The following is a 26,466-nucleotide window of genomic DNA, read 5'->3' on the forward strand; positions in this document are numbered from 1 at the left end:
TGAGAGCACGTCCTTCTACTCCGCCATCTTGGTTCCTAATCTTTTTTTTTTCATTGAAGTATAGTTGACTTACAATGTTGTGTTAGTTTCATGTATACAGAAAAACGATATATATATTTTGTGTGTATGTTCTTTTTCCGATTGTTTTCCATCGTAGGTTATTACAAGATATTGAATATAGTTCCCTGTGCTATACAGTAGAACCTTGTTGGTTATCTATTCTATATATAGTAGTGTGTATATGTTAATCCCAAACTAATTTATGCCCCCTCCTTCCCCCTTTGGTAACCATAAGTTTGTTTTCTATGTCTGTGAGTCTATTTCTGTCTTGTAAATAAGTTCATTTGTATCATCAAATATGCTTTTCTTCTGTGGTCATCCGTGTATGTATATAAGCTGCTTGGTTTGTTTGCTCAATTCCCAGATATTTTCTGTGTCCTTAAATAACTACCAGTAAGGCTGATTTGGGGACCAGCCTCTGATATGCAATGAGAAGAAATGCCTTCCTGTTATGCTGAGTGACTGAAGAAGTAGATATTTATGTTCAGAATCCTTGGGGATCGTAAGCTAACTCTGAATTCCTGAATTCCTTCCTAGCTCCCTATGAAATGCCCTGATACCCAACCCCTGCCCTCACCTCAATGAGAATATTTTTATAGGGGTCTTAGGTATCTGTAACCCATGCAAGGCAAGGGGTGAACTTCAGGCACCTGGGCATGCCACATAGAGACACTCCATGAGAAATATTTAGAGACGGAGGGATTGTACCACTCATTACACCGAGGGCACTTCTGCCAGTGAGCAGAGCTGCCTGGCAAAAAGACCAGCCCCTCCATCTCTAAATGCTGCCCTAGCATCCCAGGCCTTAGGGCAGCTTGGCACCCTGCTGGGTCCTTGTTTGTGGTGATGCAGTTCTCAGGGCCTCAGCCCAGAAAAAGAAGAGAATGTCCAAGCAGAAGGTATCCTCCCATGTGCTTGGCTGACCATTTAATTACAAGGTCCAATCAAACTAATTACACTTTCGGGACCTTGAAGACATCAGGTAATTAAGGGCTGCCTCACTGCTGAGTCCTGGTAGATGGTTTTCAGTGCAGTTGGTAGATGGGCTATGAGTCACGCAGTGAAAACGAAACCTTGAGACCAAGGCAATCAGGAGAAAGAGAAGCATCTGGAAACAGCAAACTCTCCAAGGACTCAATATTGGCTTGATATTTTCAGAGTCAGAGAGATAGTATATAAATTTTTTTCTAGCAAAATCCATCATCATAGAAATCTGATTTTTGTCATCAGATTATACGACTGAGCCACAGACGGTAGGAGCTGAGTGCTGTGAAAATTAAACAACATAAACCAGTTATAGGGCAGGGTTGGGCATATAGTAAATGCTCAATAAATGGTTATTATTATTACATAATCATTGTTAATTATTTGGGTTAGTGCAAAAACATTTATCAAGTGCTCAGCGTCGGGGACTCCAAGGAATGCTGTTCTTGCAGGTTCTTGGGGTTTCCAATAACAAATGTAACCCAGACTTAGAGGAAACACTTTAGGAAACCAAGCCTTACACTTGGGATGAGACGCAAGTTCAAGCTACCTAGTTGTGTAGAGAAGTGGTGACAACTAGTCACCACTTGGGCCACGTGATTCGCAGCTGTGGGTAAGGCCAGCCTTCACGGATGGTGGCCCTCTCAGCCTCTCCAGGAGGCAGTCTGCTGTCGCAGAAAGAACACAGGTTTTTAGAGAGCCCAACCTAGGAGCAGTGTGGCTTAGGACCAGCCACTTCAATGTTCTGAGCTTCAGGTTTCCCATCTGAGAAATGGGGGTAATGGTTCTTCTTTGCGGACTGCTGTGCTGATTAAAAGAGTGAATGCAGGCAAAGCACCTAGATCCCAGCCCAGAAAAACTCAGTAATGTTCAGTCCTTCAACCCCCTCCTCTCTTCTGCTGAATTACAACCTGGTAATGTCATCCAGCTCCTGGTATGATAGGGCAGCACTTTTGCCGAGTATTTCTTTGTGACCCCCCACAGAAGTTAGCTTAATGACTAGTATAAAGCAGGTATACACAGTAGATGCTGCTCACAACATACCTGACTAAAGAAGCAAACTTGTCACACTGTCCTTAGGCTCCATGATGAATGCTGCCGTTATAAGAACAGCACGACTGAGATTCTAAACAAACCCTGTAATGCATGTAAATGATGTTCCACCATCCTGAATAATAACACAGATTTAATTAAAAACACTTTAAAGACATCCGTTCAAAGCCTCGCTCCGTCCCTCTGTTCCTTTATCAGACTCTCAATTTGCTGACTGGAGTGTGATTTTTGCTGAAACCTCTGAATGGCAAATCACATTTTCATCCTAAAGTGTCAGAGATAAGGCCACGCAAGAGAATCAAATAATTAAAGGCCAAAGAGGTAAACCCAGCTAGGAGTGCAATGGGGAGACATAAGTGGGCCAATGATGTTCATGAACTTCTTTTTTTTTTTTTTCTTTTCTTGTGTTGATTAAACCAAAGGTCTTCGCTGTAAATTAGAGCCATGTTCTCCTGAAATATTAATCTATGTCTTAAGTAAAACAAAAAATGTCCATGGTTGATTGTAACAATTCAGACTGCCGGGGTGAGTGTCCTCGGCAGAGATGAGTAAGGTTCATCAGACTCTTTGTGGAATATTCCTTTCATGGTGGGAGGCCCCTACCTTGAATGGAAGCAGAGTTTACCTACAGACTAGTAACCTCTTCCCATCTATGTTCATCTTCACTCATCCACCCACCTGCCCATCCATCCATCCATGCATCCATCATCTACCCACCCATCCATGCATCCTTGCCTCCAGCATACACTCCCTGAGCCCCTGCTACGGGGCAGGCACTGCTTTAGTCCTGGGGGACACAGCAAGAAATGAGACAGAGGAAGTTCCTGTTCTCATGGAGATAGACTACATAATTACATTAAAAAATCGTTACAGAATATAAACGAGGGCTGTCCATATTGATATTCATTCAACCAAATTTCCTTGAGCAAAGTGCAAAAGGGCAAGACCTCCTGGTTGCCGAGGAAGCAACTGTTGTTTCCTGAGGGGGTAAGGCCCATCTCTGATTTAGCCCTGCATTCCTAGTGCCTAGTATGAAATCCAGGACACAGTACACACTTAGGAAAAGTGCATTCAGTGAAGAGAATCTACTCTGGGGCTACTCAAGGACAGGGATACTGTCTTACCTGTCTCTGCACAAAGTAGTTCAGATAGGTTTTAATTCATTCTGCTAGCATTTCCTGAGACCCATTCATTCCCCAAATATCGTCCATGTCTTTTAGTGAGCATATGTATGTGTTTTTGCTGGGTGGACTGCTGGGAGAATCAGCAGGAGATACCGGGAGATACCGCCAAACAGTTTTCCAAAGTGGCCGCACCAATTTACATTCCCATAAGCGATACGCAGGAGTTGCAATGGCTCTACGTTCCTGCCAAGTCTTAGTGTTGTCTTGTTTCTTTTTTTTTTCTCTGTTTCTTAGCCATTCTGGTGGATGTTCAGAACAGCTCACTGTGGATTTAATTTGCATTTCCCTGATGTCTAGTAAAGTTGAGCCTCTTTTCAAGCGTTTCCTGGCCATTCGAATAACTTCAGTGAAGTGCTTACTTGGGTGTTTTGAAGGTCCAGGATTTTTGACTGCTTTGTGCACTGTGTATCCTCAGGGTCCAGAGCAACTCCTGCCATGTACTAACTAGGTGCTCAAAGGACATATCTGTTAAATAAATGTGCAAATTCACATGCTTTTCCTACTATCATTTTAATATTTTTCCTTTAAGTCAACTCACTTTTACTTAAATAAACTGACTTAGAAAGTAGTTTAATATCATCTCATAGCTCTGAAATCACAGTTGTAATGTGCAAGTTACACTTTTTTTCTCTTACACATTAAAATAAATGGGCAACAAATTTTTAAATATCCATTCGTGTATTTCTATTTTTTTAAAACGTATTTATTTATTTTAGCTGTGCCGGGTCTTAGCTGTGGCATTCGGGATCTATTTAGTTGCAGCATGCGGGCTTCTTAGTTGTGGCATGCAGACTCTTAGTTATGGCGTGCATGTGGGATCTAGTTCCCCAACCAGGGATCGAACCCAGGCTCCTCTGCATTGGGAGCGTGGAGTCCTAACCACTCGATCACCAGGGAAGCCCCCATTTGTGTATTTCTAATTTCTCCCCCTTAATGCCATTGGTGATAGACTAATATCTCCCCAATTAAATGAGTTGATTCCCATGAAACATTTAAGTGCTCTTATAGGTTGGCTACGATTAGCTTTCCTGTATACCAGTGGTATGTGAACCACACCAGCAGACCCAGGGCAAGGGTGAAATGGGCGCTCAGGAAACACGTAGGTCAGGCAGTGGTGCTGCAGCCCCCACGATGTCTTCGGAAAAATGGCCAAAGCGAGGTAGCCAAGTGGACAAAAGTCACATGGAGACATGGAAAGACAAATTAACACTTGACTCCAGTTGTGATGTAAAGTGTGTTTTTCAAGATTTGAAGTGACCAATTGTGCTTTCCTCCCTGGATAAAAAACCTGAAGACTATTAGGGACAGATGACTTGCAGGGGATTGAGACTGTGCTACAATCTTATTAAATGAACAGCCTTTAAACGTCCTGCCTTTCTCTCCCTAGATAGGGGGCTGTCAGATGAAATGCAAAAATGGAGCAGCCTCCAGCGATAAAGTGTAATGAGGAAGGAAGCCTTCTAGACTTCCTTAACTGACCACATGTGAGCTTTCCCTGACGTCACTGCCAGGCAGGCATGCTGTAGGACCTTTGCAAGGTGTGGGGTCTGCCCCATGGCGACTGAGCCGATGATGGTGTCAGTGTTCAGCCCACGACACCGCCTGGTGAAACAGACTGCCCTTACCTGAAAGGTGGCGAGTCACAGAATCCTGCTCTCAGAAGCCAAGTCTGCTCAGAACATACTCCTAGGGGATGTGCCACATTCTGAAGTGGTCCAGGGCCGTTCAGGCAGGGAGGATAAAAGCCTTCTCTGTGTCTCAGCCTTCAGGTTCTGGAATGAAACTCAGTGGGAGCCCCTACTCTGTGGGGCAGATGATGCCATGGTGTTGCCCATGAGCTGCTTCTTCTGAGAATGAGTGTCGAACACACAGGCACGGAGGGCATTCACGTACAGCCTCAGTTCCAGTAGGAAGGGATCCTTCCTTCATAAGATTTAAAAGTCCCTTTCCCACTGCCGTGGAGGTGGAGACACGCACAGAGAAGAAGTGATTGGTGGACTTCCCTGGTGGTCCAGTGGTTAAGACTCCACGCTTCCAATGTAGGGGGCATGGGTTCGATCCCTGGTTGGGGATGTTCTCTATGCTGTGGGGTGTGGCCATAAATAAATAATTTAAAAAAAGGGAAGTGACTGGTGTGGAGCCCATATGATCCACAGAGCAGAGACCTAGGCAGCCATGCGCCTCCACTTAAGTCTTTCATGCCTTTAGCCTGCACCGAGTCAGTTAGAACCTCTGCAATGGGAACAGGAATTGAGAAGCCCCAGGGTAGCCTGTGATGCCCACAGAAGGTTCTGGTCAGACTGGCAGGGATGCAGAAAGCCTGGAGTCAGAAAGCTATGCAAGGTGCAATGCGTTGTGTTACCACATTTAATCCTTCCAACCCTATGGGGTGTTATTTCATCCCTATTTTTTACAGAAGGGGAAACTGAGACCCAGTGAACCTACTTTCTCAAGTTTAAATATTGGCAGAGCTGGGACTCAAACCCAGAAAGTCAGGTTCAGTAATCTGTGCATTTAACCACTAAGCCAGGTTACCACCCACTACCCAGTATACCAGAGGGCATAGCTTCTTGTTTTCATAAAGCCCAGAATTCCCGAATCCTCCAGGACAGATTCAGACTGGCTATGCCAAGACTCTGCTCTCTAGTGTGGGCAAGAAAAAGTAAAAATGCGAACAAAGATAAAACAATGTAATTCATTATCATCTAGCGTGAGTCAGGTGCTTTATGCACATCTCTAATGCCTATTAACCTATTTTTAAGATGAGGACACAGGGGCTTGGAGGGGTTAAGTAATAGTCTAAGTTCCCACTGCTAGAGGGCGGCCATGGTGCAATGGGAACCTGAGATTTTCTGTTCAAAAATCATGCTCTTGCTTCTATATGCTTTCGTCTGCCCTCATGAGGCTGTATATTTTCCCCAAGTATATCACACACAGCTGTCCTTCCTCTGCCACGGGCATTTGAATGGTAAAGTGTCATCTGTCACTTGCGAAAGGAGCTGCAGGCCTCAGGATGCCCCAGGTAAGCCTGGGCCAATTCCCACGTGCCCCAGCAGCGTATATGTAACATACCCTTACCGTGCTTGGTGTTCTTATTAAAACAAAAAGCTGTATTACTTTGCTGTTTTACTTGGTAAAAATGACTTTTTAACTTTTATCGTTTGTATTTTTCTGTTGCCAAGTCCATTCCCCCTCCCCATATCCTCAAGTCCATTCTCTAGTAGGTCTGTGTCTTTATTCCCGTCTTGCCCCTAGGTTCTTCATGACCATTTTTTTTTTTTTTAGGTTCCATATATATGTGTTAGCATATGGTATTCGTTTTTCTTTTTCTGACTTACTTCACTCTGTATGACAGACTCTAGGTCCATCCACCTCACTACAAATAACTCAATTTCGTTCCTTTTTATGGCTGAGTAATATTCCATTGTATATATGTGCCACATCTTCTTTTTTTTTTTTCACATCTTCTTTATCCATTCATCTGTCGATGGACACTTAGGTTGCTTCCATGTCCTGGCTATTGTAAATACAGCTGCAATGAACATTGTGGTACATGACTCATTTTGAATTATGGTTTTCTCAGGGTATATGCCCAGTAGTGGGATTGCTGGGTCATATGGTAGTTCTATTTGTAGTTTTTTAAGGAACCTCCATACTGTTCTCCATAGTGGCTGTATCAATTTACATTCCCACCAACAGTGTATGAGGGTTCCCTTTTCTCCACACCCTCTCCAGCATTTATTGTTTGTAGATTTTTTGATGATGGCCATTCTGACTGGTGTGAGATGATATCTCATTGTAGTTTTGATTTGCATTTCTCTAATGATTAGTGATGCTGAGCATTCTTTCATGTGTTTGTTGGCAATCTGTATATCTTCTATGGAGAAATGTCTATTTAGGTCTTCTGCCCATTTTTGGATTGGGTTGTTTGTTTTTTTGATATTGAGCTGCTTGTAAATTTTGGAGATTAATCCTTTGTCAGTTGCTTCATTTGCAAATATTTTCTCCCATTCTGAGGGTTGTCTTTTCGTCTTGTGTATGGTTTCCTTTGCTGTGCTAAAGCTTTGAAGTTTCATTAAGTCCCATTTGTTTATTTTTGTTTTTATTTCCCTTTCTCTAGGAGGTGGGTCAAAAAGGATCTTGCTGTGATTTATGTCATAGAGTGTGCTGCCTATGTTTTCCTCTCAGAGTTTGATAGTGTCTGGCCTTACATTTAGGTCTTTAATCCATTTTGAGTTTATTTTTGTGTATGGTGTTAGGGAGTGTTCTAATTTCATTCTTTTACATGTAGCTGTCCAGTTTTCCCAGCACCACTTATTGAGGAGGCTGTCTTTTCTCCATTGTATATTCTTGCCTCCTTTATCAAAGATAAGGTGACTGTATGTGCATGGGTTTATCTCTGGGCTTTCTATCCTGTTCCACTGATCTATATTTCTGTTTTTGTGCCAGTACCATATTGTCTTGATTACTGTAGCTTTGTAGTATAGTCTGAAGTCAGGGAGCCTGATTCCTCCAGCTCCATTTTTCTTTCTCAAGATTGCTTTGGCTATTCGGGACCTTTTGTGTTTCCATACAAGTTGTGAAATTTTTTGTTCTAGTTCTGTGAAAAACGCCAGTGGTAGTTTGATAGGGATTGCATTGAATCTGTAGATTGTTTGGGTAGTATAGTCATTTTCACAATGTTGATTCTTCCAATCCAAGAACATGGTATATCTCTCCATCTATGTGTATCATCTTTAATTTCTTTCATCAGTGTCTTATAATTTTCTGCATACAGGTCTTTTGTCTCCTTAGGCAGGTTTATTCCTAGGTATTTTATTCTTTTTGTTGCACTGGTAAAACAGTTTTTATTTGAGTCTAGATAATAGGTAGAATAGTTTCTCTTTGCTTTCTGCCCACATAGCTAAAGCCTTATTGTCCCCTTATATTTGTGTTGGTAATGAAACCTTTTGAGAAGGCTCTATTTGATGGAAGGGTACATGACCCTTTTAATAGAAGCAGACCACATTATGAAGCTGATGCCAAGCTCTGTTTCCAGGGCAACCTAAACAGAATGGCAAGGGGTACTTGGTTTCTAACATGTCATGTAATGTCATGAAGGCAGATATTAGACTTTCCTATTGGGAAAGGAAAGAGTTTTCTTCCCCATGAGCACACAGGAAGTTACCACCTACCCATCAAAGAGAAGAAGGCAGTGAATCCACAGGGTCAAGCACAGGGGTGGCTCCAGCACTGTCTTATCTTCATCTTGGACAATGGAGTCAGGACAGGATTAGGAAGAATAATTCATCCCCTCTGATAAAGGGGAGGGAAGGCCAAAATATGTACCTTTAATTACATTATAAGGAAATTGACTGCAGAGCCTCCATTGGGCTGTTGTTAGAGGCTGGTTTGGCTCTTGATGGCAAAAGGGCCACAAGGTCTGGAAGTGAGAGATGAGGATTTAAGGCAATGCCAAGTAAATATGGGATGGTCTTGATGCAAATGAGGGATCATTTCTGAGACCTTTGTAGATACCCTAATTTGTAAATATTTTTATAATTTTCCCTTTAACCTCTAATTTATGGCTAAAATCGTTGCTTTTGCAGACCTCTTCACTTTATTCACTTTCACATCGAGCATAAACAATTTGAACAAAGAGTGGTATTTCTGCTTAAAAGGGAAAAAAGGACACTTACTCCATCCCAGTATGCTGATTAGCAGATGTCACACACAGGCCTCTAGGCCCCAATGATACACAGTTTTAAAATGTACCCAAGATTTTTTTTTAATCTGGTGTGGCAAGGTACACCCATGAAAGAAGTTGTTTTTATACTCATAGATCCCTACAAACAGGAGGCATGGCACACTGTGAAGGGCCACACAGGGAAGCACCAGGGTTGCTCAGGAGGCAGAGTGCGTGGGAAGAATAATTGGCTGAATAATTCAAGTGGGCTCTGGGCTATAAGGGTGGTCCCTAGTTGTCCAGTACCTGGCCCTGGAATGCTTTATGGCAGGTGTATAGTGTTCTGGTCTGCAGGAGCCCAATCAAAGGAGGCAGATGGGGTATGGACTCTGGATTTATTGGCTTTCATAGCAAAGGTGTGCTGGCAGACAATTCATTTACTATCTCCAGGTACCAATTAACCCTGGGAGAGGTACTTCTTTCCTGGGTCCACAAGGCCCCCAAATGTCAAAGCATCAAAGTATAAGGGAAAAAAAAAACATGATTGATACACAAGGAGACAAGGTTGACACTGTTGCTTGCAGCCATGAGAGCAGCAAATTCCACCTTGCTCTCTATTCCCACATTCCTAGGTCATTTTCCAAATCCCTTAAACTTACACCTGTTGGTTCTCTTGCTTACTTTCTGAAACCCAAACCTCATAATTTTCTCTCTAGGCCCTTGACAACCCTGTTTCATGGCAAATAGAGAACCCTACATTCTTAAATATTGTGCCCAATTTCAACTAAGGTTGGGAGGGGTCAAGCACAGGGGTTGCTTGGGAAGGGTTCGGAGGTAAGATCAGGCCCTCCTTCATCATTCATAGCACCTCTTGAGCATGCTCCTTAAGCATTGTCTAAAAATCCCAGGTTCAATTTCTCCATTCCTGTTGTGGCCCATGCACATCAACTGTTCTTTGCCATTGTCACCACCATTGCCCATTTATTTGTCTGTTTCAAGAAACCTACAACATCCTTAACTTGTATTTTTTCCTGATCATCCCTTTAATCTCATGGTCTTTAAAGTAGGCCTTCTTTCATACGCATCTTTAGTTTATCATAGTATACTTAGAGCTAACATTATAACACTTTACATAAAATGTGAGAACCATAAAACAGTATAACTCCATTCCCCACACTCATCATTTGTTCTACTGTGTTTATGTATTTTAAATTTATATACATTATATGCTCACAACACTTTTGTAATTGTTGCAGTAAAAGTCATGGTCATTTACAGAAATTAGGAGAGAAGGAAAGATGGTCTTTTATATTCACTCACATATTTACCATTTCCAGTTCTCTTCTTTCCTTCTTATAGATTTGTTTTTCCCTCTGATACCATTTCCTTTCTATCTTGAAGACTTACTTTGTCATCCCATTGTCTTTTGGTCCCCATCATTTCCAGTAAAATGTCAGCTGTAATTCACATTACATTGTTGTTCTCCCATATGAAAAATAATTTTTTTCTTTTTCTCTGGGTGCTTTCAAAATTTCCTCTTTATTTTTGGTTTTCAACAGGTTGAGGATGATCTGCTTAGGAGTGTTCTTTGTATTTATCCAGTTTGGAACTTGCTTATCTTATTCGAACTTTAAAATGATGTTTTGCACCAAGTTTGGAAAATTTTTCAACCACTACTTTTTCAGTTAATTTTTTTTATGCCCCATTCACTTATTCTTGTCCTTTGGTCCTTTTAAGAATTTTGTCTTTTCTCCTCTCCTTTCTTCTCCTCTCTCCCTTCCTCCTCACTGGCTCTAGATTTTAAGAAATCTTTCTTCTCTCCCCTTCCCTCTTCATATTGTACAATTGCTTTTGATCTCTCTTCCAGTTCATTGACTCTTCTATCTCCAATCTGCTGCTAAATCCTTCTTTTCATTTTAGATATTGTATTTACCACTTTAGATTTGACATTTCTGTATAGTTTCCATTTCTTTGCTGATATTCTCTATCTGTTCATTCATTGTTAGAACATTTACTTTAAAGCTTTTTAAAACAATTTAAAATAGCTGCTTAAAACTGCTTTCTGAAAATTCCAATATCTGTGTCATCTCAGGGTTCCTCTTGAATGATTTTACTCTGAACCTTAGGTCACATTGTTTCCTGTTTCCTCACATGTTTAATAATTTATACTTAATACTGGGGACTGTGGATTGTACATGTTAGAAACTCTGGATTCTTGTTATCTTTCTCTGAGATTGTTCATTTTTATTAAATTACTGGACGGTCACCTTGTACCTGTAGAGTTTGGTTTTATACTATATAAGGATATTACTGTTTGGGTTTACCCTTAATTTTGGACAAGCCCATAAATCCTGGCATATGAACTTTATTTCTAATATATGTCTCTTCTGTCATTTCTTTGGAAAACTCTAGGTGTTTACCTAGTCCTTATAACTTGGAGGAATTCCAAAATTTGTCTAATTTCAAGTAAGCAGTAACTAAAATCTCTGATCAGGTTTTTCATCTCTCCCGCTATCAATTTTCACTGGGTTTCCAAAGTCTCCTCTGTGTGTACCCAGTTCAGGGGTCAGACAAGGATTTGCGGGAAGTTTATATTCAGAGTTTGAGTTCTCTTCCTGTATATCCCTCCTTTCTGATATTAACTCCCTAAATTTCCAGGAATTCTGGCATTGATGATCTTCATTCTATAACACTCAAGCTCAAAGAACTGTGGCTTGCTTTCTTTGTTCCTTCTTTCTTTTCATTCTTTAATTGTTTTCATTATTATTTTTAATAACTTTATTAAATAGCTGTATAGATAAAATTTATTTTATATATCATAAAATTCACTTGTAATTGTATGATTCAATCATTTTTAATAAATTTATAGAGTTGTGCAACAACCATCACAATCTAGTTTTAGAACATTTCCATCACCCCAAAAAGGCTGTGCTCATTTACAGTTGACTTTTACTCTGACTTTGAGCCCTAGGCAACCATTGATCTATTTTCCATCTCAAAATTGCCTTTTGTGGACATTTTATGTAAATGAAGTCATAGAATATCTAGTCTTTGTTGTCTAGTTTTTATCACTTAGCATAATATTTTTGAAATTCATCTATGTTGTGTAAATAGATATGCTGTATATGTTGTTCCTTTTTGTTGCTAAACAGCATTCCATGTATGGATACACAATAGGTTATTTATTCATTCACCCATTAAAGAACATCTTGTTTTTGTTTTGTTTTGTTTTTGGAAGCTTTTTTCAATGTTCCTCAGATAATACCTACATAGCCAAACTGGTACTTGTAGGTCTATGGAGCAGTGTTTGGGAATCACAGTGTAGAAGATCAGATTATGACATTCAGATAAGGACTCATTTTTTAAAATTTAAGCAGCATTTATTGGACACATTTTTTTGTGTTAGACACTGTGTTAAAGGTTAAAGAGGTGAAATAAGACATGAAATCTCAGTGTAGTGGAAGAAATGAACCAACAAACAAATAAGTGTAATAAAGTGTGAAAAATGTGATAAAATTCTGGGGCTTCCATGGAGTTAAGGTCAATTCTCTACAGGAGAGGGAATTACAGGAAAGTCTTTATCAAGGATGTGAGCCTTGAGTCTTGAAAGATGGTCTTGAAAGAGGAACAGGTCAGTTAGAGAGTGGAAATAACTTGCCTTCCCATGACACATTCTCTTTTATTCTTAAAAGCCATGCAGGGCTTCCCTGGTGGCGCAGTGGTTAAGAATCCTCCTGCCAATGCAGGGGACATGGGTTCGAGCCCTGGTCCAGGAAGATCCCACATGCCACGGAGCAACTAAGCCCGTGCTCCACAGCTACTGCGCCTGCGTGCCTAGAGCCTGTGCTCTGCAACAAGAGAAGCCACCACAATGAGAAACCCACGCACCACAGTGAATAGTAGCTCCCGCTCACCACAGCTAAAGAAAACCCGCACGCAGCAACGAAGAAGACCCAACGCAGCCAATAATAAATAAATAAATAAATTTATATTTAAAAAAAAAGTCATGCAGATAGGTGCATACATAGTGTTGTCCAATCTGTCTGTGCCTGGGAATTGTATGGAAGCAAATTATTCCTGCGACTGTCTGCTGAGACCAATGCATGGAGAAATATGGTGAAAACTTGGCAGATACCCCATTCTGCCGAGCTATATAAATACTCCTCAACAAGATAAACACATAATGGAAAAGAACACGGAGCTTTGGAAAATAATGGACTTGGTCCAACAGTTTAGGCAGATTACTTAATCTTTCAGAGCCTCAATTTCAGTATCTATAAAATGGAGTTAAGAAATAACTTCAAAAGTAACTGGGCAGCTTAGACTTAATGTACGCAAAACAATGAATTTAGGGATTGGCACACAATATCCTCTCACAAAATGCTAGTTTTCCTTTTTTCCATCACATATAACGTTATTGACTGTTTGCCATTCTTACACCTAAGGGCTACTAGAAGTTAATGCAATCACAAGGCTTATTTTGTGTTTTGATTCTGATTTCTCTTGTCTCAAGAAAGCCACCATCTTCTGAGTAACCAAGAGATGCAGTAGCTGATTCATAATGAGGCCTTTCCTCCTTCTAAATATGCACTAATTGTCAAGGTGATGGAGGAGGTTCATTAGTTAAAAGCATAATTAAAGGGCACTTCCTTTAGCTAAACTGATGAGCAGAAAGTGCAGCACTATTTGCATGTTTAGACATTAAGGACGGAAACAGATGACGCAGTGAGAGGAAGCAGGGAAGGTAGGGCAAATTACTATCACTGCCCAGGGCCTCCAGGGTTATTGCTTTGCAGGACATCCTTGGAGGAGTGGTCTTCCCTGGGAAATCAGCTTCACTGGATTCTCTTGTTTTATGGGATGAACAGCCCTTTCACCCCTGTACCTCAGGAGCAAGGTGATCTTTACTTCAAAAGATGCTAAAATATGATTCCTGATAAGCTGAGCTTGGAATCTGTTTCTTGCTGGACATCCATGCCCTGTTCTAAACACTTAGGTATCAGCATGGATACTGATTCATTCTTGTCATCCTGTATATTCATTAAGGTTGTAAATTCTCCCAAGTCAATAATAGTGCCTTTTACCCTCTTGGCATATGTGTGTCTTGAGGTCATATTCAAGGTTCTTCCATTTATTAGATAAGAGATGTGGAAAGATCCCTACTATGTCTCCTATTCCTCATCCTTAACCTGGGTGTTTTGCCTAAACTGCAAGATTTTTGTTAGAATTAAAAGAAAGTGCTTGGCACGAAGTAAGAACAGAAGTAATGTTCAATGCAATTCTCCTTCTCAGTATACAGTGACTTCATGGTGATCCGTGCCTCTGCCTCGTGTCTCTTAAATGAGGGCGTTAGCACTAGAATGTGTCATTTTGTATCAGGTTTCAATTTTGCCAATTTCTTGTTTTCTATACTGTGGAAGTGACAGAGAGAAAAAATATCTTGCATATAACAAATGCAGACACTTGGGTTTGATGCCAAGGAGGAGTCTCCCTCCCCTCCCACTGGCACCTAATCCCCAAAGCAGTCTAAAAAGACAGGAGCAAGGCACAGCCAGTGTGGTGACTGAGTCAAAGCTGCCTCCGTTGGGACCACCCCAAGGCTTGAGCATCTTATTACTGAAACAGTGATTTGATTTACTAAGCATTTGTAATTGTGTTGACATTGTTTTCTTCTTTTTAACAGTAAAATGATAGTCTGTTTTTAAATATACATTACTGGATGTCTACTGAAAAAAAAATGCATTTGTTGCCTCTGGGCAGTTGTACAGGCTAAGACACAAATAATGATTTCATGGGAGCAAAAGGAATTACTGAGCAGATGCTCATCTGGGGAAAACAGACCAGAGAGGAACCAGGTCTGACAGCAAAGGGAGAAAGGTATAGGATAATTAGCATATTTGATTTGTTTAAATTTAGCAGAGGTATAGCCTTCTACTTCAAGATGGAATGAGAGAGTGGGAGAAGACAGTGAGACTGCAGCAGAGAAGAGAATTATAACCTAGCAGGACCCTATGGGACCTTCCTGGTATAGACTCCCCCCTGCCCCCAATATGCTCTGCTTGCCTCTTATATGTAGAAAATCTTTAGCCTCCTAGGCCTTCCCTGAGTTCCAAAGAATAAATTTAATCAGAGAAGTGAGAAAATGCAGAAGGAAAGGAAAACAGTTAAGCAAGACAAAACAATAGTTTAGCCATTAAACAAAGTCGAGGACTTTTAGTTCCTCCACAAGAGCCATAAATAATATTCTGAGTCATGTCCTTTGATCTGTTTTGCAAATTCTGAAACCCCCACCAGGTGGAAGAAGTGAACTGTATGTTGCCCACAAGCACGTAGATGCCAGACAGGCTGGAAACAGAAGGTTGATGATGTTGACTCCCAATTACCTCACCACCAACCAATCAGAAGAATGTCCAAAAGCTGATCAAGCACGCCACAACCTTCCTGCCTCACCTGTCTTTAAAAATCTTTCCTTGAAAGCTATTGGTTTCTTAGGCACCAGCTGCCTGGACTCCTTGCTTGACGCCCTGCAATAAATGCTGCACTTTCCTTCACCACAACTCAGTGTCAGTAGATTGGCTTTACTGCTAGTGGGCAAGCAGACCCAGGTTTGGTTCGGTAATGGAATGACATTCCTGCAGGTCTCAATTCACCGAGAGTTTGGATTCTCCTTTAGCGTAGGCTCTTCAGAAGAAAAATGAAAGAAAATCCTTTGAGTAATAATGGAAATCCAAGAAAGCCTTGAGAAACCAGCTCTTCAAGCAAATGGCTCAGGATATATTGATGAGTAAGGCTAGGGAAGCCCTCAGTGGATTTGTGGAGACTATGTTCCCAGTACGACACAGATAGAGTTATCTATTTGTCATCAGATCTTACTGTTGGTTAGGCTCGAGATCAGCTCCACTTACGTCTGGCAGCACTCATCTTCACCTCGCTGAACTTCCCTTCCTTCCTTTTATTCACTTTACTTTTGTCTCTTGGTAGCTTCCTCCTTTTAATCATAGTTATGCCCCTGAAACTCTGAAGAAGTCCCTTTCTTTCCAATAATAATAGCAGTGGCTGTTTGCTAACTGCCCACTTGTAGATCAAAACTACCTGTGCTACCCAGACGAACCAGAGCAGGGGGTTCATTAGGGAGCTGCTTCTAGGGAGGAGGAAAGAGGAAGTGGGAGAGCGAGTCAGGGACAGAGAACAAGTCAGTACAAGAGGGCATTGTCAAGGTCATGGCTGTGGCAGGTGGGATAGGGGGGCTGGCTTCCCAGAGACTCCTGAGAAGAGTGCAGGGGGCTGCCCAGAAATGCTCCCCACCTCCACGCCTAGTTGCTCCCGTGCCCTCTGGGTGAGAGGTGCTCCCAGGGCAGTAAAGCTACTGCTCCTGGACTGTGCTCCTTGGAGCCAGGAGGCTCCTCTGCCTGGGAGCAAGCCCTGGGGCACAAAGCTGACAGCACAGTGGGGTGAGGTGTGAACTCGAGGGGTGACCTTCCAGTGAAGCAGGTTTCTGTGCTTCAGGGGAAGGACGGGTATTATCTAGAGGATCTCATTCATGTATCAGCTTGTCAGTTGTAAGCTTCCAGGTGAGGCTCTGTCAAGAGAAAGAGGATTTTCTGTTTGTTTTAGCATTTTCAGAACCAAGCATGAAGGTCTCAGTGTTTCTTCCCTAAAGGCAGAGAGGTACCTTTAGGGAAGATGATAAGAGCCACTTATCATGGCTGGTGAGGGGGCCGGCACCTTAGGCTAGAGGAAGAATATGGCTTAGGACAGAAGGAAAGGCTAAATATGCCCCTTGGGAATCCTAATCCAGAGGCTCGTGGAGAAGCAGGCTTGGTGAAAAGCAAAGTAGGCAGTGAATGGGGGATGTTAGAGGCAGTGCCTCTTCCTTCCTCCCTCCCTCCTAGGGCCACACCTCCAAGGGGAGGGGCTCCATAGAGACAGGGGTGTGGGGGTAGGCAGAGGCACCACACACTGTGGGTACAGAAGATTCTCTGAACCTGCCTGGATAGCTGGGCCCAGGGTCACCTCAGTGAAGTGTGGGGAGGTGGGAGGTGGCCTCCCCAAGGCTCATGAACAGAGTATGCATTTCCTATTGCTGCTATGAGAAATAACCTCAACCTTTGTGTTAAAACAACTCAGATTTATTATCTTACAGTTTTGGAGGTCAGAAATCTGAAATGAGTCTCCCTGGGCTACAATCAAGGTGTCAGCTGGGCTGTGTTCCTTCTGGAGGCTGTAATGGACAATCTGTTTCTTTTTTTTCCCGGCTCGTAGGGCTGGCTGCATTCCTTGGCTCATGGCCCCATACCACTCTGACCTCTGCTTCCTGTCACATCTTTTCTGACTCTAATCCTCCTGCCTCCCTCCTATAAGGAAACTTGTGATTACATTGGATCCACTTGACTAATCTAGGATAATCTCCCTAGCTCAGGTAAAGTCAGTGAGATCTTTGAAATAATATATTATCAAGATCAAAGCCGAACGTTTGAGACCCAGAGAGTAAAAATGGCAAAATTTTAGAATTTTAAAGTGTTCCATAAAAATGGATCAACAATCAATTAATCACCAGGAGGTTTTAAAAGATCTCAATTTTCCTTTTCTTCTTCCCTCTCTCCCTCCCTCACTCCATTTCTCCTTTCTTTTGATCTCAGTATCCCTTCATCGTTATGCCAACTTTTACTGGGCACCAACTGTGTGCTCAGGGCTACCATTTGCACTGAGAATTTGGAGAGTAAGACACAGTCCTGCCCACCAGGATCTTCAGCACCAAGTTGAGCAGAGAGGAAGGACAAATGGGTCACTAGGATAGAGTAAGTATTGGGGAATCTGGAAGCAATAGAGTCTGGGGAGCACAGAGGAGAGGCCAAACTACTCACAGGGTGACCTGGGATGGCTTCCTGGGGAAGGAGACTCTATCAGGTATACACAGTTTGGGCATCAAGTGATTTACTTCCAGAAACTTCTGGTAAGTTTCTGTCTACATAGGAGTTAAATAGGGGACAGAGAAAGCTGGGCTTGTCTGTATATACCACTGGATTGCTAGCATGAGTTTGGTGGAGGTTTCCTATATCCCACCCACTGTGGCTCCTTCAGGGCATGAGCAGCTGTCCAAGTGAGCTGGGCTTCTGGTCATCAATAGGCAGCCGTTACATTTTTAAATATTAATTTGTTTAGTAGAAGAATACTATAGACTGAATTATGTCCCTGCAAAATTCATATGTTGAAGCCCTAACCCCTAAACATAGCTGTATTTGGAGAAAGGGCCTAACCTTCATTAGGAGGTAATGAAGGTTAAATGAGGTCATAAGGATGGGGCCCTAATTCAATAGGGCTCATACCTTATAAGAAGAAGGAAATGTACCCAAGCTCTCTCCACCATGTGAGGACACAGTGAGAAGGCTGCTGTCTACAGCCAGAAAGAGGGCCCTCACGGTGGGGGGGATGGAATTGGCTGGCACCTTGATCTTGGAATTCCCAGCCTCTAGAACTGTTTAAGCCACCCAGGTTGTGGTATTTGATTGTGGCAGCCCAAGCTAAGACAAGGAAGACTGAGCTTGAACAAAGTGAAGATTTGACAGTTTCATAGGGTTTCATCAAGACTATAAACATTTTGCACTTTGCATAATTCCTATCTCTAAATTAATTTTAAATTAAAAAATAAAAACATTTAAAATTTTAATTAGCAAGTGCACCAAAGAGGCAGCCTAACATACGGAAAAAGCAGGTCCTAACCATGGTTTGCTGTGTGACCTTGGGCAGTTTACTGGACCGTGGTCTCCTGCCTCATATTATCCACCTGGCAGGACTGGGGCAGAGATGAGAATGAGCCACTCATGCAGCGTGCCTAGCACAGAGCGGGCACCCATGAATGGTAATAAATGAGATCAGAGTAGTTTGGAAGGTATTCAGTGACTCTCAGCCCCTCCTTCAATTCGCACTTTGGGAACAGATTTCAGAATTCCTAAATTCACTATATTTTTTATCTATAGAACCAGAATTCGTTCCTCACCTATTTTAAATTCCAAACCCTGTGACTTCATTTGCCTGTATCAGTGCTTCTCAATCCCATCTTAGGAAATGCTGCAGGGCATCTATAATGATCTCAGCCAGTATAGCAATGTTTTTTTTATTGAAACCCCTCATGATATGGAATTTATTTTAATTTATCTCAATTCATATTACGTATTTATAAAAACATCCCATAGAAGCCAAATGGCATTTTAGACGTTAGTTGAGAGGCTGCCGGGAAGTCAAATAAACAATGTCAAGATAGCATCATTTCTGCAAGACCCAGAATTCCTAATTCAGAGGAACATATATTAATCCAGATGCCATATTTCCCAAACCCCGGGGTACAGCAGGATGGGATTTACTGAGAATGGACTAGGCAGTTGCCACAGGGCTCTCTCAAACATCTTTTGCATCAACCTGGCATCCTTGACCTTGTCACGCTGCCTGATGTTCCACCATTGAGACATTCCCTGAGGTTAGTGAATCTCTGTCTTAAAGAGCATATGTCAGTACTTCTGTATGGAGGAAGCGGGGTAGCGATCATACCCATCTTGGTGGAAATGGGTTCCTTCTGGCATGCTTCCCAGTGACACACTCTGAGATCAGCCCCACTGGGGGTCTGAGGCTTAAGTAGAAAAGGGAGAGGGTGGGGTAGACACGGGTAATTGGGAAAGAGAAGGGAAAGGATTATGAAACGTTCAGCCCTAGACAAGATGAGGCAGGTGGCACCCACAGTGGGGTTTGGAGGGAGAAAAGAAGACTGGGGGCCCCAGAAGCTCCCAGAATATGGGTTGGGCAGAAAGAAAGCAAAAACGAGATGCAATAGAATGAGCATCATTTCATCTCCTTCATTAAGCAGCGTCCATTCGATGACCCTCTTCCCTGCCAACTGCCACCCTCCTTTCTGACAATGTAAAACCATTGAACAAAAATGCATGCCCCCCACCTTCAAATCTAAGCAAAGGCCAGCTCTGGGCTTGCTGCACTGACACTTCTTCAGCGGCACGGCCGCCCAGAGAAGTACCACCTCCGCAATCTCAGCGCTGCACAGCCCTCCGAAACAGACACTTCAAAGCTTTTGATTCCAACCAGACACTTCATCTGTCATTGACAAGTACGACACAGCGGCCCTTGTGATCACAAGTCAGAAGGCCCTGGAGTGAGGCAGAGATTTTCCCACTTCAGAAAAGAACATGAACTGCTCACAGGGCACTGTGTCACTGATGACTTCAAAGTCCTCAGGTCCCTGTTCTCAACCTGTGTCACCAAAAGCGAGGCTGCACCGTCTCCCAAAGAGAGCATCAAAGAGGAGACACGGAGCACTTATGACATCAATATGCGCTAACAAAGATCAGAAACTGGGCCTGGGGATGGAGAGGATCAGCTTCCCAGGACCTCCGCGCAGAGAAAGTCGACAAGATGCACGCTGGCACCTACCGGGTGCGGGTTCTAGCCGGGAAGTGTGGCCCTCCCCACCTCCGACTGGTCTTTAAGGCAGCAGTTGCCATCCCGACTGTGTTTCCCAGAGTTGATTTTCCCCCAAATCAGCAAGTAACCAGAACCGTGAGATGCCTACCCACTGCCACCATCCCTGGACTAACCAACCATCCCCGCACGCGGCTGAGCAGGGCGCAAGTGCGCTGTGAGCGCCATACCTGATCCAGCTTCCAGTGGAACTCCGCGGGGCGGAAGGTGTCTGCCTGGTCGAAATCCTTGCGCAAGAGGAAGACAAGGCGGCAGTTGTGCACGTACAGGGCGTAGTGGTGCCGGTTCATTTCTGAAAAGCAGAAAGAGGATTTGAGGGGTTCCAGATTCCCTGTGCTGATCTCCACTCCATCACTTAGCACACCTCAGAAAACAAAGAAACAGGCATTCCGATTTTCTCTTTTACAACTGGGTCTAATAAATAGTTCTAGAACACACATAGTGGAGCTCTCTGAAATAAAGAGGAAGATTCAAGAAAGCTCACAGCAAAACTTCTGCTGAGAAGCCATTTGGGCTTTAAATGCCAACCTAACTTATACTCAGATACTGCATCAGATCCTGGATAAAATTACATAGGTTCACAAGCTCTTTTGTTGTTTTTTACATATACTTCTGGGAGGGTCAAAGGGCCTCTCTGACAATCACATCAGCCACTCTGGGTTCCTTTAACATAGCTGGATTCTCCCGGAGTTCTGGGCTTTTATTTTATTTCACCAGGCTTGCCAACAGCAACCACAGAGCATGTCTCCTTTTCTGCCTAATCTGTGTGCAGTGAAGGAAAGCTGCCTCACTTTTAGTTGCTGGGAGGAGGGGACATTGATTTCCCAGTGTTAGACATGGTTCCCTGAATTTCCAAAGCAATGAATAAATACTTCTTTCCCCATACACAGACAACAGATGGGACTTTTCTCTCCCCTGATAAAAAAACTTCCTTTCCCGCTTAAAAAAAAAAATCACACCATGGGTCCCAGCCATGATGTCCTATAGTCACAAGATAACAGCCCTGGGAGCTGTTCTTCGACCAGTACTCAGAGGACTCACACAAAGTAGCACACACAGAAATCTAATATGATGCACATGTTTCATAAATACTGGGCTAATGAGCAGGTGACCAGATACAGCAGAAAGGGCATGGGCCCTAGATTCAGAGAGACTTGGGGTGGAGCTGTATCTCTAGATGATGCTGAGAAAGTTATTCAGCCTCTTAGAGGCTCGATTTCCTTCACTGTATCATGACAGGGATGCTGGGCTATCCTGATGTATCATGAGAATAGGATATTGTGATTGATTCTTGCACATCCTCTAGAAACCTTGCCCGTGGAGGTATGAGTGGGAGGAATCAACACCAGTCCCACTTCTAGGCATGGGCTTTCAGTTGGTTTCAGCCCAATAAGCTCATGAAAAGCCCCCTGCCACAGCGAGTGGTTCAGGACCCAGGCCCGTGCTCAGTAGCGCAGCCCATTCTCCTGGCCATGGGGCTTCTGTCACGAAAGTGACTCAAGTCAGGCCAGTGATTCTGGAGCTGTTCTGAGTAGTTCTGGGAAAGAACTCTCTATCTCTTAGCAGGAAGCGAATAGAAGAGACCGCCACCTCTCTCTAGAAGTTGCAGTATATAACTGGGAAGCTTGGAGCTGCTGCAGTCATATTTGCTAACATGAAATTGATATACATATGGCAGCAGATCTGAAAAATTGCAGAGAAAAGGACCCAGCACCTTGATCACACTTTACCTGAAGCTGTTTAGCTCTGTTAGTTACAAGAACCCTACATTCCCGTTACTATTTTGATTTTTAATCATCTGATATCGGTTTGATCTGTATTTCCTGTTCCTTGTAACTGAAAGCATCTTAATTGATACAATGAGGAAATGTGTGTAAAGCATCTGCCCAGAACAGATGCTCAATGACTGTTAGTTATTACAAGGACTATGACACTGCCTCGTGACCATGATGACATAACAAAATAGTATCAGATGCCGTTTTCACAAAAGCGTTACCATTATTCAGGATGCAACCAAAGGATGGAAGGAAGGAGAATGTTCAGTTGCCAAGTGTTGTAGGTTTGGTCAAGGCCAATGTTCGGGTGACCACTCCACCTCTGCACTGATGAAACCACCCAGGTCTGGTTATGGGGATTTTACTAAATACTTCTTGTTTCCCTCAATATTGCTTAAGCTGATATCCTATAGTTTCTGCTGATAGCTATCAGAAAGATATAGAAAGCAGATTTCTCCCCCTTAGCTTCATTTGGAGTCAGGAGAGGTTGTGGTGAAGAGGTGGAAGAAGAATGAAAGGACAGATCTCATGGGAGTAACTCCTGGCCTCCCTCCAGAGGGTCCTCCCTCCCCCACCCGCCGTTAGCTGCGTCCCTGGGGTCACCACCCACACCAGGGTAACTGGCTCTTCACTGTGCTGGTAACATGATACACTCAGAAATCAGCTTCACTTCTTTCCCTGTCCCTGGCAACTCCCCTCCGTTTCTTTGCCCACGTCTCTGGCAGATCCTAATGTATTCTGGTCACTTTCAGATGTTAAAATAGTCCGTAAGGGTTCTCTCCAGATCAAACACCAATGTCTCATCAGTTAAAAGATCTTCGCTCCTCAGCCTCGCCCCATGGCTTGGTGGCCGCCCGTGGGGAAAGGATGAGGAAGGTGTGTTCTTTGACTCTTCCTTCATTCCCCGAACCTCCTCCAGCTCCAGTCATGGTCAGGGGCAGGGGAAAGCAGCTAAGAAGGAAAGAAGTGGAGTCTCTTTAAAGCAGCAGTGAAGTTTCTCATTTTCCCGGGGATGTCCAGTGTCCTCTGTCACGTGGGTGTCTACATATGGGCTGCTTCAGGGGTGCACTGGCTGGGTTTTGGAGAGGCTCTGTAGAGATCCCCCCATGGCCACGGAAGTGGGTTTGGGCCCCGGTGAAATATGATTTTAGCCCTCGTCTAAACCCATAAGAAAGGGCCTGTTCTAATCTTTACATAGGAATTGATCTGATAAGTGAGGCAGTCCTTCCTGGGACATTAGTGCCAGCTTCAATCCCACCTTTCTTGGCACTTACCTCTCCATTCCTGGTGTAAGTGATGTTTCCATGATTGACGTCTTTCATGATTCCTCTCAGCTCCTGCCCTCCCTTGGTCACTTCTCCCTCCCGCCCACATCTCCTCCTCCTGATGGATCCCCTCTTCCTGGCATGCAGACCTCTTGGCTGTAGCTGTGACCATTTCTGGTTGCCCACTTGGTTCCCATGATTAGAACAGAAACATCTGTGTTCCGTCTAATTGTAGTAGGGCCGCCCCTGCTCCGCTGCCCCTCTCTTCTCACCCCACTGCTGAGGCAGTCCCCATCAGCCTCTTGCCTTCACACCCCCTGGGCAAGAGTCAAGTCCAGCTTTCATGTACCCTAAACTCCTGGGACACGAGTCAAACTTCCCCAGAGCTCTCCTGGGCTCTGCTCCAACACCAGCCTGGAGCAGATGTACAAGTGTTTGCAGCTCAGCCAACAGGCAGCTGGGAGTGAGATTCCCACCTCCTCTCTACCTCAGACAACCTCGGTCTCTCTGAGCGATTTTCTGGGCATCTCTGGAAGTGTGGGAGTGTTTCTTTCCCAGCAGGCTGGGGGACCACCCCAGCACACTCTAGCAGGCTGGCACCTCTGCCTCTGTCATCTGGTGATTGCTGGACTAGGTTGGCCCCTCTGTCTTGGAAAGCCCTGTATGAAAGTAGCTAGCACTACAGGTGGCACGTATCATTCAGATGAAACGCAGAGTTAGCAAGAGAGCTGCATGCCAGGAAGAAGGGGTCCTACAGAAGGAGCAGATGTGTGTTGGGAGAGAAGTTTCTAAGACAGGGCAGGAAAGAAACTGCTCACACCAGGAACGGAAAGAAAAGGGCCAACAAAGATGGTGTTGGAGGGGGCACCAGTGCCTCATGCAGTATCCTTGCGGTAGAGCCATTGCTGGGTATTCAGCTAACCTTGTTTCCTTTGCTCCTAGACACGTAGCTTAACTCACATCACTGCTTCTCCCATGGTTAGGTGGAGCCTTGGGAACAAATTCTGGCCCAGAAAGTGTGAGTAGAAGTGAGATACACCGCTTTCTGGTCTAGCTAATAAAACCCTTCTGTGTTCAACCCTCTATTCTAACTTTCTGTTCTGTGGTTGAAAAGGGCAGCGATAAATAATTGAAGTACCTTGAGTCCCTGAATATCTGAGCAAAGCTAAGCGACCTCATTACCCAGCCCCACCTGGGGTTGCTGGACAATGGCAAGAGGAAAAACTGATGAAAGGCTGTTAGTCATCGAGATGCTTCTTGTTGGTGGTGAGAGTGGTTTTCTTTCTTTCTGAAAACTGCAATTAGCCCTTGGCGACTAATCAATTCTGCTCTCCAACTATTAATAAATTACTTCATGATAGGCCAGCATTGGTAAGTTTTAATTAGTGGGCAAGACAGAAACGAGTGCAATTTTCACTAAGGGCGACTTGGTAATTTACGTCGATAGCCTTCCTAACATTTATATTCTTTGACTCAGTAATTCAGCTTCTGGTCAGGAAATAATGAGAAGCGTCCATACAGGTATATACAAGAATGCTTATTATATAGTACAAGAATGCCTATTACAGCATTGTTTTGTTTGCATTTAAAAGGAGACAATCTAAATGTCTAACAAAAGGGAGCCAATTAAATGAAGTACAATAAAGCCTAATGACAGAAGACTGTCATGTAATTCTTATTTTTAAAGAACATTTTATCACATAGAGAAATGATCTGGATATATGTAATGTTATTTAAGAGAAACATAACATAATGGTATCACATGTATTATAAAAATAGATGGAAAACTGTAACAACATTCTACATATACATAGAAGTAAAAATAAGATTTCATTTGGTAGTGAAATATACCAACTGTTAACAGAAAATCCCTCCAAGTATTAGAATTTTAGGTGACTTTTGTATTCTTTTATACTCTTCTGTGTTTTTTAGGCTGCCCATTATAAACATGTGTAGCTTTTATAACTTGGACATTTTTCTGACATATAAAAGCTCTAATCGAGTTTTAATTTGTTCCTGATAATTTTTTATTTAGGGCAAGGAGATATCTATAGGTAATTTTTAAGGCAGAGAAAAATCTTCCGCATCTTTTCTTGTGCCAGCGTTGAACTGATTTGCAAAGGGTTACTTTATACTGAGCCCAAAGCTGAGCAGCTCCAGAACCTGTGGGTTGGAGGGGCTGACATGCCTGTTCGGGGTGCTGCTCTGATGAAAGTGAGGCATCATCATCTAATGCAGAGTTTTCAGCCGTGGCTGCACAAAAGAATCGCCCAGACTCTGACTTCCTGAGCTGGGGCAGGGCCCTGGCATCTAGGTACTTCTACAAGGTCGCCAGGTTATTCTAGTGCAGAGCAGGGTTAAGAGCCGCTGGTCTAGTAGCGTGGACCTGAAACGCGGGCCGGAGGAGCTAGGGCCAAGTCTGTTCCTTTGATAATCAGTTGTGTTATCCTTGGCCAGTTGCTCAACCTTTCATATTCTAATTTCCTCCTGTGTAAGCCAGAGGTCTATATGTGTCAGGCCTGCCTCCCAGGGGTGTTTGATACATTTCAGAAAGGACTCTGTGTGTGTGGGCGCTAACTCCAGCCAGGGCTACTTTGCATACATCTGTGTACTCCTAAGCCATTGTCTCCTGGATGCTGGCCCTGGATCAAGGAGGGGACAGCCCACCAGAGACTGCGAAGATGGGGCCCCAGGGTGATTCCTGCGGTCCTGGGCTGAGCTCTGGACCCAGGCCCAAACCTCAGTGCCACCTTAAGCGTGTCTACAGCGTCCTTCCTATACGAAGGACCAGGAAAACAAATCCTTGGCACTGGCTCTGACACAGAGTCACCACATGACTGGGAAAAGCTGGGCAACTCCCCCCGTTTCCGTTTCTGTATCTAGAAAATACATTGGCTTTTACCACAAATATTGATTGAAACAGGAAATGTGGGGTCCTGGTAGTTGTATAATGTGGAATAAAACTAGAAATAATAATGATTATGACAATAACAACA

General features: G+C 43.4%; 1 protein-coding gene across 1 annotated transcript in view; it reads right to left on the reverse strand.

Moving 5' to 3' along the window:
- CLSTN2 (calsyntenin 2) overlaps positions 1-26,466 on the reverse strand; it is a 634,053-nt gene that overhangs the window by 66,184 nt on the left and 541,403 nt on the right. Inside the window, exon 8 of the mRNA XM_033855350.2 lies at positions 20,601-20,722. Coding sequence (XP_033711241.1) covers positions 20,601-20,722 — 122 coding nt within the window. The remainder of the gene's footprint in view (positions 1-20,600; positions 20,723-26,466) is intronic.

The sequence above is a fragment of the Tursiops truncatus genome, chromosome 4 (assembly GCF_011762595.2).
Source record: "Tursiops truncatus isolate mTurTru1 chromosome 4, mTurTru1.mat.Y, whole genome shotgun sequence".
Classification (NCBI taxonomy): Eukaryota; Metazoa; Chordata; class Mammalia; order Artiodactyla; family Delphinidae; genus Tursiops; species Tursiops truncatus.